The sequence below is a fragment of the Perca flavescens genome, chromosome 4 (assembly GCF_004354835.1).
Source record: "Perca flavescens isolate YP-PL-M2 chromosome 4, PFLA_1.0, whole genome shotgun sequence".
Lineage (NCBI taxonomy): Eukaryota > Metazoa > Chordata > Actinopteri > Perciformes > Percidae > Perca > Perca flavescens.
The window spans coordinates 15,997,836-16,013,712 of record NC_041334.1 but is presented as its reverse complement, the minus strand read 5'-3'; the positions used below and the strand labels follow the sequence as shown (position 1 = coordinate 16,013,712).

General features: G+C 37.8%; 1 protein-coding gene and 1 long non-coding RNA gene across 2 annotated transcripts; one reads left to right on the top strand and one right to left on the bottom strand.

Moving 5' to 3' along the window:
• Positions 1-1,206: 1,206 nt before the first annotated feature.
• Positions 1,207-10,023, bottom strand: LOC114554960 (protein phosphatase 1 regulatory subunit 12B-like). The gene is made up of 7 exons (XM_028577069.1): positions 9,654-10,023; positions 6,559-6,575; positions 6,279-6,408; positions 4,114-4,215; positions 3,648-3,698; positions 3,500-3,550; positions 1,207-1,524 (listed from the first exon to the last, which is right to left on the bottom strand). The coding sequence occupies exons 1-7, from the start codon at positions 9,744-9,746 to the stop codon at positions 1,438-1,440; spliced, it is 531 nt and encodes a 176-aa protein (XP_028432870.1). The 5' UTR covers positions 9,747-10,023; the 3' UTR covers positions 1,207-1,437.
• Positions 4,652-8,957, top strand: LOC114554962 (uncharacterized). Its single transcript, XR_003692500.1, has 3 exons — positions 4,652-4,769; positions 6,333-6,420; positions 8,415-8,957. It is a non-coding gene; the product is annotated as an uncharacterized LOC114554962 (long non-coding RNA).
• Positions 10,024-15,877: the final 5,854 nt, after the last annotated feature.

Here is a 15,877-nt window from a genome sequence, read left to right as displayed (position 1 = left end):
GCCTTGTCCTGTGTGGTGTGTAAATGGAATCAGACGGTGCTTTTCCACTTTTGGACAGTGGGTGGCATCGTATTATAGAGCATGAGAAAAATGAAAAATACTAGGAAGAGTGTTGTTATTGTCACATGTTGTCAAACCAAACAACATGCAACACATCAGCAGAATGATAAACAAGAATGCTGGACTGAAGTTTGTGTTAATCGGAGTTTATGCGTAATATGCTTGTAATTGTATGTGTTTCTAAAATATATGCAAACACACTGTGGAGACTAATTTGATTATATAATAATCCAAAGTAAATATGAACAGAATAGAAAATTAAATCTCAGTTTGGCAGGGATCCCGTGAATGTAAGATTATAAATGGGACTCATTAAATCTTCTGAATATGAATTAGAAGATAAATTACAGCCAGGGCGGTGCTTCTAAAGCTAACATAATAACATAAACACAACAGGTCTTTGTGTTGAGTCGTGATGATCATGAAATTAAAGTGATATACGGTACATAAATAAAATAGAATTCCCTCTATTTCATTGGGATGTTTTAGCTTCAAAGTTCCTTCTTGACATTTAAAACAGCAGTTGACAGGACAGTCTCACCTCAGGGTTCATTGAGTGGCTGTTCTGGAGCTTTGGGTCATGTAACACGAGCTTCATCAGAACCTTATATTCATGTTGAGTTTAAAGTCGTGATTTAAAGTTAAGTTTTAAACTTGAAAACAGCAGCTGCAAAACAACCTCACTTTTGCCATCCCACCATCTGCTGATAAAGATTATGATCTTTGTATGATCTTGATGTGACTGAAAGCTCCACAACAACGCAACAATTTTTAAAAAATTGCGGTTAAGAAGAAAAGCCTTTCATTTGTGACATCATACTTCAAGGTTAAGGCTCGTAAATCAGAGATGACGCTTCCACGTTCCTAAAAAAAATTTAGCTCATCCATCATCCACTTTCCCTGATACATAAGAGCTGATTTTCAAGGTCTGCATGTGGAATGGACAAAAGAAATATTGCAGTTTCCATGGTAATACATCCGTGGAAATACCTGCAATATTTTGTCCATATATGTATCTAGGGATATTCTTGATGTGATCACGCAGTTTTATAAATGCCTCACTCCTGGACAATTTGTTCATGTAAGAAAAACGCATGAAGTGGTTGTGTTGGCATTTGCCTTTTTTTGTAGAAATATTTTCATGAATATATATATAATATTTATTTTCTGTCAGGGAAGGTGCTACTACTTTGGATACAGTACAGTAACATGAATCTTTCACATGTGATGTAAAATGTGTCTTTATCCCTGCAAATGTTAGTTACTCAACAGGCAAAGTTAAGACTTAGGATGATAGGATGAATGTAGGAGGAATGCAGGTATAGATATGGCTTCTGGTATCCGTCACTCTTCTTCTCATCCTTCCTGCTTCTTATCTCACTTGGACAGTTTAGTGATGACCCGGATTAAAGCTCCGTTCTCGTCCTTCAGTCTCTGGTTCTCCATATTCAGCTCTGTTTTAACCTGAAGAAAAGAGTATGAGACAACTAAAGTGGGCACAGATGTAAAGTGACACGTTGCTCTAAACCCGGAGGGTTAGGATGTGGGGACCACGTTGGGGTAGATGGATGGGTCAAACAAACACAGGAAACAAAAAGCCATTGTTGACTTATTTTACATTATTTTACCTTACCGTAACTTACTTGACTAACATCATGTGCGGTAGTTATGTAACAAACACACTACCTAAACAAGCGTTGTTGCCTATACAGGCTTTGCGCTGCAAGGGTTGCGCAGGCGCTCTGATCGCTCGTGTTGCTGGACATTCTTAGGATAATACACAAATAATATTTTGCCTAACTTTTCATAAGATATCATTAGAAATGTATGAGTATACGTTAAACTGGTCATTGCACTTATCTAGTCATTACCCGGTGGAGCTGTTATGTGAGAATGCAAATGTCTGAATCAGTGAAGATAACGGATGAGTTACACAAAGACGCCAAGGAAAATGTCTAACTGGAGAGACAACGGAGCTTCTGTCTGTAAGGATCAAAATCATCAGACAAAATCAAGGACCGGCAAAAGACTCGGTTTGTAACCGCGGTGTAATTGTTATGTCCGGTCTCCTGCACGCTCTACCCAGGCGAATGTAGTTTCGCTTTCCACAGCGCTGCGGAGGAAGGTCTGGCTAATTCACACAACATTCCTGGATAGGACAAAAACGTGCTCTGGTTTATTAGCATTTTTAGCAACGGTGCCTCTGCAAAATAGCCTCGGGAAGGAACTTGTTTTGGTGGAAGTGCACATTCAAAATTTGTTTTAGTCGTGCAAGAGAAAACTCAGATTGGACAGATAGTCTAGCTAGCTGTCTGGATTTGCCCTGCAGAGATCTGAGGAGCAGTTAACCATAGTCCTCATAAATCCACCGGAGTTTAGAATGCCAACACAAAGAAAGCAGAAGGTAGCGGACATCTGGCAGAAAATGAGCGGAACTTCGGGCACTGGAACTATCCCCTTAATGAAGTATTGTCGATATAGACTAGTGATAATGTGACTGAAACAGACAACCTCCTGTTGTGTACTTCTTGTGTGATAGGGAAACACCAGACAACGTAAAGACGGCTCAGCCTTTTATGGTCTTATTTTTAATTTATTTATTATTTGAGTTGATTTTTGAAAGCTCGATAGCATAACACAAAATATTTATATGGGCAGCTTTACTCCTTTAAACATACTTTAGTATTTTGAGGCCTTGTCCAAAATCCCATCACGCTGTGAGTCACTGTAACAGCTATACATAGGCTCTAGTCCAACTGTTTTACATTTCTCACTGCTGACTAATCCAGAAAGGAAATTAGCTTTACAATAAAAGAGTCATCTGATTTGGATAACTCTGGGCAGTTCATTATGATAAAACAAATACAATTACACAAACACACATCATCTTTTACACTTGCATTCAGCGACACTCAGACACAAATGGACCAGACTTGCTCATTTAAATACACACAATAACAGTGCTTCTCTGTTGTGAATATCTATTTTCAAACCAGCATCCCATGTTTGTTTAGCTCTCATTCACAGATAACAAGAGGTTGTTGTTTGCATCCTCTTGGGCATAACACAGCAGACATTTGTGAATGTTAGGCCACAGATGAATACTGATGGCTCGGTTGCTGCAGTGTCAAAGTGCTCACACATTCCACAGCCAGCAGAGCATAATGGTGACAAATGATGTCACCACCGTAGACAGAGCTGCTAACGCCACGGTTCCAAGTCCCACAGACCCTTTACACTGTTTGGATTTGATTGTTCATTGTTTTTCTCATGTCAAATAAGCTTAACTTTCTCCTGGATAACAGATCTTGCTATATTATTATTATCTATTATACAACAACTACTACTACTACTACTACTACTATAGTTTTTTAAGGAGACAGAATATGAAAATAATCAAGTGCATATTAAGGTGAATAACAATAGAACTATGAATTACCTTTAACTGTTCTTCCATATCTGATATCCTCTTTTTTAGACTCCAACTTTCCTACGAAAAAGAACATTCAATAAAAATAATAAAAATATGAAATCAAGATAAACACTTTGAATTAAAACATGGTTTTAGTCTAATGCTGAGTTGTTACCTTTTTTTCTGTCTCAAGCATGTTGGAGCCACAATCTCCCACTCTTCCCCTCTGCAACAATGACAGGTTATTATCAAAAGATTATAGTAGAAATCCTTGAAACTGTATGATTATGGGTGCTACATTTTCGGAACAGTGAGCCCCAGTGTTGATATAAAAATATCCAATATGCACACAGCAACTCTAAAGCGGCTCACTGTTATTATTCCAAAATTCAGACCTGCAATCTGACAGTAATGACATTGCAGCTTCCTTGTATAACTGCTATCTTTCATGTCACATTTCTCTTACATTACCTGATATCAAAATGAGAACATAGCATATATGGGATACATTTCTGTATGACAAGAAAAATCTGAATTGCAGAAACTTTTGGGTACTTTTTAAACTGCCGCTTCAGCAACCATTTCCTTCAGTTCTTTTACACTTCGAATTAGGTACTGTACATTAACTGTGTGTATCGTACCTGTGCTCTCTGCAGCTGGTCCTGAATCATGGCCAGTTCCTGTTTACTTGTTTCCAGCCTGGACTTGAGTCTTTGATTGGTAGCCAGTGCCTTTTCATACATCTACATCATAAAATATGCACTTGTCAGCATTTCAAATGAGTGTTTTCACAGCACACAGACATCAACAGCCACAGTTTGTGTGGTAGTTTTAACTGTTTAGTATGCAACTAATACTTTGTTTCGTTGTTGAGCATGAGGTTGACATTTTTATCAACCCATTGACGACTATGGAATCTGGTACAGGTATTTTCATGGTGCCCAGATCATGAATCCTAATGACTTTGGTTGTTTCACAACATTGTACCTAACATATACCTTTTTCACGGCAGACATGTTGACAGGTCATAGTAGGAAAAGCACAGGTGTATTCAAAACCATTAGTGATGACTGCATTCCACTTAGGAGAGGCCCTGGTATTGTGCATGCTGACTCCTTGAAACAGCTTAACTGGGAAACTTGATGGAATTGAGCAATCGTTGAGGTTATCAATCTCAGCTGTGCTTTTCCTACTAGTCAAAATGTCTGCTGTGAAAAAGGTTCATTACAATAAACAGGTCAAAGTTTACACTCATCCTGTGAAATCTCAACATCTAACTGACTGGATTGGCACAAAGGTGTGTAGCTTTGTTTGCAAAACTAATGACATTCTCATCGGTCTTAGCTATACTTTGTGTTTGGCTTTGTTTGGTGCTAAATAGCAAATGTTAGCATGCTAACGGCTAAACTAAGATGTTGAGCAGGGTAAACATGGTATCTGCTAAATATCTGTATGTAAGCATTATCAGGAAGAGCATGTCAACATGCTGATGTTAGCATTTAGCTCAAAGCACCGCTGTGCCCAAGAAGCTTCACATGGCTTTAGACTGCTTGTTTTGATTTATAAACTGATCATTTAGTCTATAAAGCATCAGAAAATAGAAAAAAATACCTATCATAATTTTCAAGATAATGCCATCAAATAGTAGCCTGGGTAAACCCTGACGAACTTCCGGCAACCAGGCTAATCAAATAGATTTATTTGGTCGACCACCAGTCAGAAAACCCAAAGATATCAAATTTACAATGATATAAAACCGTTGTATAAAACAGAAAAAAAATGTATCCAGAAAATGTACTTAAACCTCGTGTTATCCACGGGTCAATTGACCCGCTTTCAAAGTTTTTTTTATATCAGAAATATGGGTTTCTTTCAACCAAATATATATGGATGGATGTTGTATGGAACCCATGCAACGTAAAATTGATGGTAAAATTGATTACTTTAATTGAATTTTGGCGTTTAATTTAATTTTATAGCATTTTCATATTTTTTAATGGTTTCAAAACAGTATCCTCACTTTAATTTGACTTTTTTTTATTTATTTTTTACTCAAAAATGATGTACAATGTCATATAAATTAGGTTTATTTTACCATGATTTTTTTAAAAGCATTAAAAAAAAGAAACCAATGTTGGGGCACCCAAAGAAATTTTGACCCGGAAGAAAAAACAACTTCAAGGTTGACGGGAAGACAATTATATTATCGGATTATCACTTAGCAACATTTTTGCCAGTTTTGTTTTTCTGTGCACCAACTAACGCTCTACTGTTTGTGTGTGTGTGTGTGTGTGTGTATGTCACGTTGCAATTTTACTACTTCATGTCTCATTCAACGGTAAGCCACCTAATATTATCATACCGACTGTTTAAAACAAACATGATTACTGTTAGCAATGCAGCGATGACTGGCATTGAGCTGAGGCTGGTACAGGACAGGGGAGGGGTAGAGTACGCACAGTGGGGCAAGGAGGCATTTCATTGGTTCTTTCCAAACTGACCGCTAGACAGTGATTGGTGGGTGTTTTTATGGGATTACAGCTACAGATGACGGATCTTTTTCCCTCCTTTTTCAGAGCCCATACGTTATTTATTGCTGTCGGGGTGTAAAGACCATTTCAAACAATTATATAAAAAGTGTATACTGGAAATAGTTACCAACCTTATTGTGTGGTAGTTTTAACCTTTGATTTCACCTTTAAGCAAATGTATTAATTGTCAAGTGATCACATTTAGTTCCTTTTTGTTACTTTAGCACCACAACAGTCACTTGAAATATTCTCAACATGCAAAGTGCATCACCTGCCTTTTTATAGTCATTGTTCGCTGTCTCTTCTTCTGCTTTTTTCCTTGCAGACAGTCTGTTCTCCCGCCGTAAGAAGTAGGACTCAGCGTGGTTTGTTGATGTGTCGTTTGAGACATCAGACGAGCTCAATCTGAAAACACAGGTATTAACCATTCAACACTCAGCTTCTCTCAGTTACTGTCAGAGTTTAATGTCACAGAGACACTGATTGATTGATTCTCTCAGGCAATAATAGAATCTTCTTTTGTATGTATTGATGGTGTGAATTAGATTTGCTTACCTCGACAGTCTCTCGTGCTAAAAGAGAGGAGAAATGTTTTAGAACTGGCTATCTGACCAAAATGAAAAAAAGCAACAACCACTAATGTTTTTTTTTTGTAAGGATAATCTTGATTATCTTACCCAAGGTACTTAGTCCCAACTAAAATCTTAGTTGGCCTAAACAAGTCATTCAAACCCCTTCATGACCTGTCCTCTAACGTCAATAGATGCTCATTACTGCACAAATAATGACATCACACAGCTTGACTTCATCATTTGTTTGACAGGCTGTTTGGTCGTGATGTGAGATTTATAAGGTACCATGTGGAATCAAATCCACAAACAAGGTTGTATTTTGTACCATGTTGACCATTTCCTCTGCATAATATTGTAAACATGCAGTTGCAATGCACACAGGACATATTTTAATATTTCACAATCGGCAAGTACATTCCTTATCAATGGATCTAGAAAGCAAAGCGCAGGGATTCTTTGAAGTGACCTAACCAGGAATTCCTCATGAAAGACTTTTTATTATTTTATTTTTTTACAGTTTTCCAAGAAAGGGTTTTTATGGCAGTCTGAAATACCAAGCCAAGTTAAAGAAGGAGAGAGGAAGTGATCCCTTAAGTAAACTGACAAGCAGAGATAACTAAACACATCCAAAAAAGGTAATAGCTCCGGCAGTGGCTTTCACAATGTGTTCATTATTGTCTGCTGAAGTTGGAAGGGTTATAGGGATTCCTTGGTGAGACATTTTCTAGCAGAAGACCAGCTAAACAATAAAAAAACTCACACTCCCTTTTAAAAAGATGAGAAAATGTAGCATGATACAACACTGCTTTTACTCACACTGCTAGTAACAATGGTGTTCAGCCACCATAAGCTGCTAGCATAGATTGAACACTATTCTTCCATATAAATTCTCTTACTTAGAGTTTTTGAGGATGATGGCAGAGATTGCTGTCTAACACATTGAAGCAAAATCTCCAATAGGTGTTCCATTTGGTTTTCATCTGGTGACTGTGAAGGTCATAGTGTATGATTACATACACCTTTTTTTTTAAGGAGGGGTCTTAAAGAGACAGGCGTTTTTTGAATATTAAAGCATGTAAACATTTTCTAGTAGAACCCAAAAATACAAGTATGAACCTGAAATGAGCATGCTATGGGACCTTTAAGATATAAAACAGTACACAGCGGGGATAAATCAGTGTTTCCATATCCCCTGTGAACATGCTGAACCCATCCTCTTTATCTTTAAATGCTCTTTCATCATATTATTCATAGGAAAAGCTTATATGACTTACTCTTCTAGTTTATTATACACACTAATGGTATCCATCAATCAAAACAGTTTGTATTAACTAAGAGGTAATTATCTTGCTGCACTGAATATTGCTGCAGACATAACTTTTTAAGACCGTACATGCAGTTCCATTTTGCATTGTATTCTATTGTTTTAGACATAGAGACTTATTCTGACAGTCACATGAACTAAAGCAAAAATCAGACTGGTGAACACTGCTTAAACACTTACACGTCTAACTACATCATAGAGATGGCAAGTGGATTTCAATAAAGAAGTAACAGGGCTTTAAGTTGCAGACAGTGTGTGTAAACACAGTGATATGCCTCTGCTCAGACATTTACAAGACCTCTGGATCTTCCCCAGAATCTGATGTCAGCTCCTTTAAGACTCTCTCTGGACACTTGGATATGCTCGGTAAACGGTCATTAATGATATACAGTATGCAGACTTGGAAAAAGCTCTGGTTTAGATTAAGCAACAGCACATATAAACAGATGCTGATGGAAACATAGGCTTTTGTGTACCATGTATGTGAGCGACTCTGTCACTAAGCTGTCCTCCAGCCTTTCTAGATCCTGTGAGGAACTTCTTGCCTGCTGACCAGCTATTCCCAAGTGGAAAATGTGAGCTTCCCGTAGGACTAGCAGAGAGATAAACATCCAGAAATACTGCCTCTGAGTTCCCACAAGCCAGTCCTAAGCACTCTACCCCTCCTCCTCTCTGTTCCCTGTCATCCTTTCTGTCTTTCACCCACTGCTTTCTTTCTTTCTCTCTCTCTCTCTTCCTGTGTGTCTCTCTCTGTCTCTCCATCAATCTTTCCCAAGTGGATTCTTAGTTAACACAAACAAATAAGACTAACTGATCGTTACAACTTTTCCCTGGTTTCAACTTGCAAGTTTTGTTCCTCCATGCTCATTCACATCAACGTGGAATTTTGTTTCCCACTTAATGTGAATTATTATGAACCTTTTAGAAGCATGTTAGTGTTATAAGAGATTTAAAAAAAAAAAAAAACTTTAGTATCTGTGGTGGCATAGGGTTCCAAGATGCATACCATGTAACCACAATTGAACACTAATAGGGACACAGGCAAATTCCCAAATCTATCCCCCCAAAAAAAAAACTGTTTTATAATCCATTAAAATGTTTCTAAAGTTTAAAGTTGTACAAAGATTAGCGTCCTTCAAATCAGCATGCTTTGATAAATAATTCACTGATAGAATTGGTAAATGGAAATGACACCATCTGTAATTGTTTGTATATGATTAATTGTCAATTAAAGTATATAAATAAATGCTTACAATGATGTCATAGCTTTACAGAAACACTTGAGTACATCATCTCTTGAGAAATTCCACTTGTATACAGTTTCTTTATTGCCCCACAATATAAAGAACGTATTGCAATACGTTCTTTATATTGTGGTGAAAGAGATAGTGCCATAGACAGTGTAAAGTGGATTAGAGGACATTAGATACAATCTTTAGTTGCATTCCAACAGCTGTCATGTGTAAACAGTGTTTTCCAAAAAAGGACTTTCTTTCAAATGAGGTAGTAAGAGGTAATTTATGGCGACACATAATTTTCCATTGATCATGTAGGCTACCAAAATTATCTGCCAATGTGTGTGTGTGTGTGTGTGTACACACGCGCGCGCACACACACAGGAATACCTCTGTGGCTTGTTGCAGACATTTATTTGACAATGTCTAAGCTTTGATGTTAGTGTTTGCATTGTGTCAACCATGGCATTTCCTCTAACTAAACAGACACTGAAAAGCTTAAAAACAATGTGGCCTTACCCTCAGGCTCTTGGTGGTAGATGAAATTGGAGAGGAGTCAGAGAGCGACTTTCTGATGCGTGGCTGATCATTGTGAGAAAGTAGAGATGACATCGCTCCTGAGTTGCTGGCCTCCGCATGCAGCTCTAATGTGGTCCAAAGTGGGTTTTTTTTGTTTTTTTTTAAATAAAAGTTCTTCTTAAACAAAAAAGCAGCAAAGAGAGAAACCTACTTATAATCCACTGATATGAAGTTATGTGGCTGTTTCCTTAGTTAGTGAGCAAATGTGATCTTCATGTGATGGTGAGACATTGAATATGTGATGAGCGTGAAAGAACTGCACAAATGTGAGAGCTGTGGAGGAAGTGGTGGGACTGGGGAGTAGGCGGGCTGTAGTGTGTATGTGTAGACACAAGGATCTGACAGCAGTATTGTTCACACGGGTTCTCCAGAGACTCTGGGTCATTCAGCCAAAAAATGGAATATGAAAAGCATCATTAGTCTTAGTGTTTAGAATCCTAAACGTGAAATTTGCTTACATAGTTAGTATTTCCTTTTCATGAATATTTCATTTTGGTACTGTATTTAGGAAAGGGTGCTTATCATTTTCACTGTACTTCCCTTTGCATAAAATATAACTGATTTTATTTATAAATTTTTTTTTTCAAAGGAGAAACAACCGGAGAAAGAAGTAAATATTTTACTTAAATACAAGTAGACCTAAAGTAAAAGACCTTGATTGTTGTTAAAATGTTAAAGTACCGCATCAAAGTTTACTTAAGGTACCAAAAGTAAAAGTACTCATGTATATTTTTTATTATATGCATGATGCATTGTGTAAGCATCACTTTGATGTTGCAGCTGGTAAAGTTTTTAACTACTTTATATAATGCTGGGTAGCTTACAGTAATCTATAATAATACATAATCATTTATTAGTTTGATTATATTTTGTATTAATACTTTTTATCTGTAAGTATAGTGTAGTACTTATGTACAGTACTAATGTAAATGTACTATGTTACATTACACATCTGTTACACATGTTAACACATGTTAACACATGGTAACTCCTCAATTTAAAACATCTGGTAGAAGGTACATCAGATAAGAGTGTATAAAAAAACAAAAGGTTGGTCAGATGCACAAATATACTGTGCTTAGAGTTAGACCTGTTCTAATTTAATCAAGCTGAGGCTGCATGTGTTGACAGTTACGATGAGTTTACATACCTTTGGAGTATGTTCCGTGACATAGTTGCGTTCATTATGTTAGCACAGTTCATTTGATTGAAATTTATTCTCCTAAAAAGAGAATCCTAAGGGACTCATGTTGTAAATGTTTATGCAATGTGACAAATACATTTGATATAGCAAGTACACAGGTTTCACACAACATATTCGATAAGAGTTAAAATACATCTTAAACGATCTGGATGTTGGCAGGTTGACAAGTGTTAGTGGTCCAAGTGGTGATACACATCACGTGCATTGTTTTATGTCTCTTTAATCAATTCCACCCTGAGTCAGAGTAGGCTGGTAGTGCCAGCCTTGCCCTGCGCCTGCTGTAATCTAATTAAATAAGACAAATCATTTCACAAATTTCTATTCTTGCCCTTATTTTGAGCTAAACACTGTTTAAGCATGTCATTAAGATTAAGAACATTATGCATTTAACATTCAAATGTTAAACCTCCCATTAGGTTTTGCTTTACAACATCTGATAACTGTTCTCCATTGAGTATACCATGTATCAGCTTGTTTCCACCTGGCTATCATGCCCCCCATTTTGATGTTTTGTCCTGAGAAAGTAATGAAATTACTCCCTTTTAATACAAATTAAAAAAAAGACCATCAGCTGTCAACTGGTGTCTGGGCAGAGTTACCACACTTACGTAAGTGTTTAAGTCTTTAAAATGCTACCTCATGGCAACCCAAGAGTGATTTCAAATGAAAGACACATGGTTGTTTCTTCACAATCAAGGGTAACTGTAGTCTACACAACATGAGAAGGCTATTGTATGAAGCCAGATGTACAGTAGCTAGTTGTTGGATTTCCCCTTTTAGTAATCTTACAACCAAGATAAAAATCATGATCAGATCTCCTCTTTAGAAAGAACAGTTTTTGGTTCCTCTTTCACATTTGTTGGTTAGTCTTCATCATTATAGTAGTGACCAGGCACCACCTGCTGGAAGAACATAGAACTTTAACCTTTTCACAAAAGAGCTTCATGACAAGAGAACAGTATGTACCAATGGAATCATATGTACTCACAATGTACACTTGTACCATAAATAACTTCAGGGAGAGGGGCGAGTACAGTCACATTCATGTTCTCTTTCATATTGCAAAAAACTATTGACATTTCATACTCTCATCTTGTCATGTGTAATTTAATAAAATATAGTTCATTTAATAAAAAATAAATAAATAAATTCAGTTTTTTGTGATATGCCAAGTCTACAACAGAGTGATAGGAAGTTTGTTAAAATTACTTTACATAACCAATGAAGCTCAGCGCAAATTCTTTCAGGAAGACTTCTAATCACCGCTCTCTCTTCCTAAAACTATTCAACTGTTTAGAGGCGTTCACTTTTCAGTAAACCAACCAGAATTGGCCACAAAATTCATGATCCAATCACAGCATGACATCCTGCTTTAAATGTCTTTTTTTCCCGTTGCTGTCAGCTGTCTTTTCAGGCAAACGTGCAACCTTCCTCCTCCCCTTCCACCTCTGGTCATCGTCAACCACGGCATCCTGAGTCCCCTTCCGGCAGACCGCTCCTTTGTTTGGTCTTCAGGTTTCCTTCTCCATCATCACCAGTGTCTAGGCTCCATCGGGGGAAAATGTCTTGGCTTCTCTACCACTTAAAAAAATTATTTTATAATGATGGAGTCTAATCTCCAAAGACTCTATTACATTTCATATTATGCATATGTACAATACATCTTTGCATATCTGCAACAAAGTCTCTCCTGATTGAAATGTAATTTTCATCAACCCTTTACTTTCGGTAACCTGTTGCTCTTTATGTGACTTTTATTGTTTACTTTTAACCCTTCCCATGTTTCTGCTGACTAAACTATATATTTCATATTGAACTAACAACAGCAATCATATATCAATACCTGTTGTCAAGACTTAAATTAATACAATTTAAGCAATTTTTATTAAGACCATATGTATGTTGAAAAGAAGGAAAACGTCAAAAGAATTATTCATTTATCAAAGTTCTACAAAATTCTGTAAAAAGGTCCCTATTAATCTCAATAAGACACAGTCTTGTGAACTAATTATTTACTGGAGCATTTCAAGTGACACTACCTGTCCTCATTTTCGTCCGTGAAGACCTCACTATTTAAGTCAGCTGACTCTTCCTCTAGTCTCTCCGTTTTCCCACATCTTCAGAGAACTCCTCTTCCAAAAACTCGGCCAAAATGTGACCGTCTACAGTCTCTTCTGTGACCTCCTCTTCTGCCGTCAACCCAGCAACCTCCTGCTCTTCACTCTGTTCTGTATTTTTCTCGTCTTTTTGCTCTTCTGGTGTAATTTCTTCTTCCTCTTCTTTCATTTTTTTCTCCCTCCCCCCCGCTACTTCCTGTTCCACTGGCTTTTCTTCCTGCATTGCCTCGTCCTTGTCCTCCTCATCCTCTGCTTCATCTTCATCCTGCTGCTCATCCTTTTCCTCAACATCTTCTAGCTGTGCTGTAGTGGAGCTGAACTCCTCTGCAACCTCAGCCTTTCTCCAGCGCAAAGATCTTCTCCTCCACACCCAAACATTTATCAGTCTAGTGAGTGAGAGAAATGATTTAGCCATGGTGGTTTTCAGTTTAAACAATTTACATCTATTCTTGTCATTGATTTATGTCAGACTGAGCTGTGATATTGTACCAAGTAGGCTAGGGCTGTGCATGACAATATACAGTCTCCCATGAGACAATATAAATTTGTTAGCGAAATTTTAATTTATACCGTGGTCCTATGAATATCTCTGGGTGTATTAGGCCATTGTGGATAGTGTTACAAATCACTGCAGGACTTTTGCACTAACCAAACACAGACATTTCAAACTGTTTCCCAATTGATTATCCAAAAAATGTACTATATTAATATTGTGATACAAAATTATACATGACATGACAGATGACATGACATGACAGAGCAGCTAGCAGATAGTAGCCTACTGATAATGATGTACAACATCATTAACATTATTAACATTTCACAAAATAACTGGGCTGTCGATGTCACTGAAACGTGACCCTGAAGTTGCTCGGTCAAGTAGTGCCAAAAATACAAACACAACAGGTGTCATTTTTAAATGCCTTAGTAAGACATTTTATTTTGAAAAGACAAGGTTGTAAGACAGTCTTCAAAATAAAACCACTGACCAACATTTTCCTTCATACTATCCTCTAATTTAGCCTCTAAATGGCACACACTACAAGTGACTGAAATAAACAAATAAAAAAAATAATAATAAAAGAATAATAATAATAAAAAGTTGTGACTGAAAGAATTGTGTCATACCGTATGACAGTTATTTCATACGCATACTTTCATACAACAATTTGCTCATTGGATCATATAAACTCATTTGTTAAAAAAATGGCAAACGTAATTCGTTTACTTTGACGGCAATTAACAATATCCGGTATCTACGTTCTCTTTAGCTAGCTAAACATCTCGCATTGACCACTCTGTTCCACAGCGCTCCCAAGCGAAATTAAACGCAACGCAGCCGTTGCACAGCCATGTTATTATACTGTGATAGATAACCACCCACCCTCTTCCATGCAACGCCGAAATTAAGTTCAAACTAAATCTGTAAAAGTATTTCACAATGACCGGCGCAGCAGAAGAAGCAAAAAAACACCTGTAAAAGTTAGCTAACTTAATTGTGCGTCCGCCATCTTTATCACCTGCTGCAGGTTTGTGATTCTCTTTTGCGTTGTTGTAAAAGACTCAGGTGGTTGAGACTGTGCTGCTGTTGTACAAAAAAACATTATAGATACCCTGACTGAGAAGGTAATAATGAACAACAAAGCTGGAGAAGTATAGGAGTTTCTCCTTCTCCTGGACTGTGATACTGGTGACTCTGACGAAATTGATGTATTTTCTTTTTGTGGTTTCTTTGACTTGCGCTTGGCCATATGGCAGGAGGAGAGGAGGACTGGACGGACTTGGAAGAGCTAACAGTTACGTGTCTTCAGTGAAATGGATTCAGCAAAGTGTGGCTTCTAGTCTGGATTTGAAAAGGTATCACGTAGTCTATTCTGCTAGCTACTCTTTGACCTAGCTACTCATGTTCCCATACCATTCACAGCGACTGCTTGGGTGGGGGGCGTGACAGCATGTTATGTAGCCTAACTGCAGTGGTGGAAAGATTGCACATATCCAGCATTAAAATATAAGACCACAGTGTAAAAACCATAGAAATGATCCTATGGCAAAACACTCCATTAGATGCACCAAGACACTCAAGCAAATTCCAAGTAATGTTACCTCAAAACTACGTATGTGAAGCATTGAAGTTTATTTACTTTACTTTCCCACTCCTGGTTGCACTAATCATGCCCACCACCTCCATGGAGCTGAAATTGAAACTCACTTACAAATTTACTCAAGTTTAGCAGTCATTTTTAAACAAGTTTGTGGCCACCAACAAAACAATTGCAGGGTTTCTCCTGCATAGAGAATTTTTTGGTGCCACCCAGCTGTATTTTTTTTTGGCTGGCGCTGGTAAAGGGTGGCTTGACTGGACCTGAATGCTCCATGGATCGTGTTCACACACTTATCAAACAAACTAGACTTTGTGGTCAAATGCTCTCTGATCCGAGCCCAGTTCCCTGATGTTAAAGCCCTCTTACTGTTTTATATTCCAATATATATGTATATTTTGAATTGTAACCTGCCTCCTGAAATTTGTGTTTTCCTTCACATAAAGTGTCATCACACACAACTAAACCAAGGCCGTAGCTGCCAGTAGCTCCCCACAAAGCGCAAATTGGTCAGAACCATGGTGTTTTGGACACAAACACATTAAGCCCGAGACACACCAAGCCGATAATTGGCCGTTGGACAGTCTGGCGAGGTCGGTGACTCAAGTCTGTTCAGTGTGTTTCGTGCCGTCGTCCGTCTGGGGAGCTGTCGGCCTTCATCTTGGCCGACCTGACATGTTCAGTCGGAGACAGGGCAGTCGAACTCACCCGGAAATGGCGAGCGGGATGAGCGTGACTAGAGTC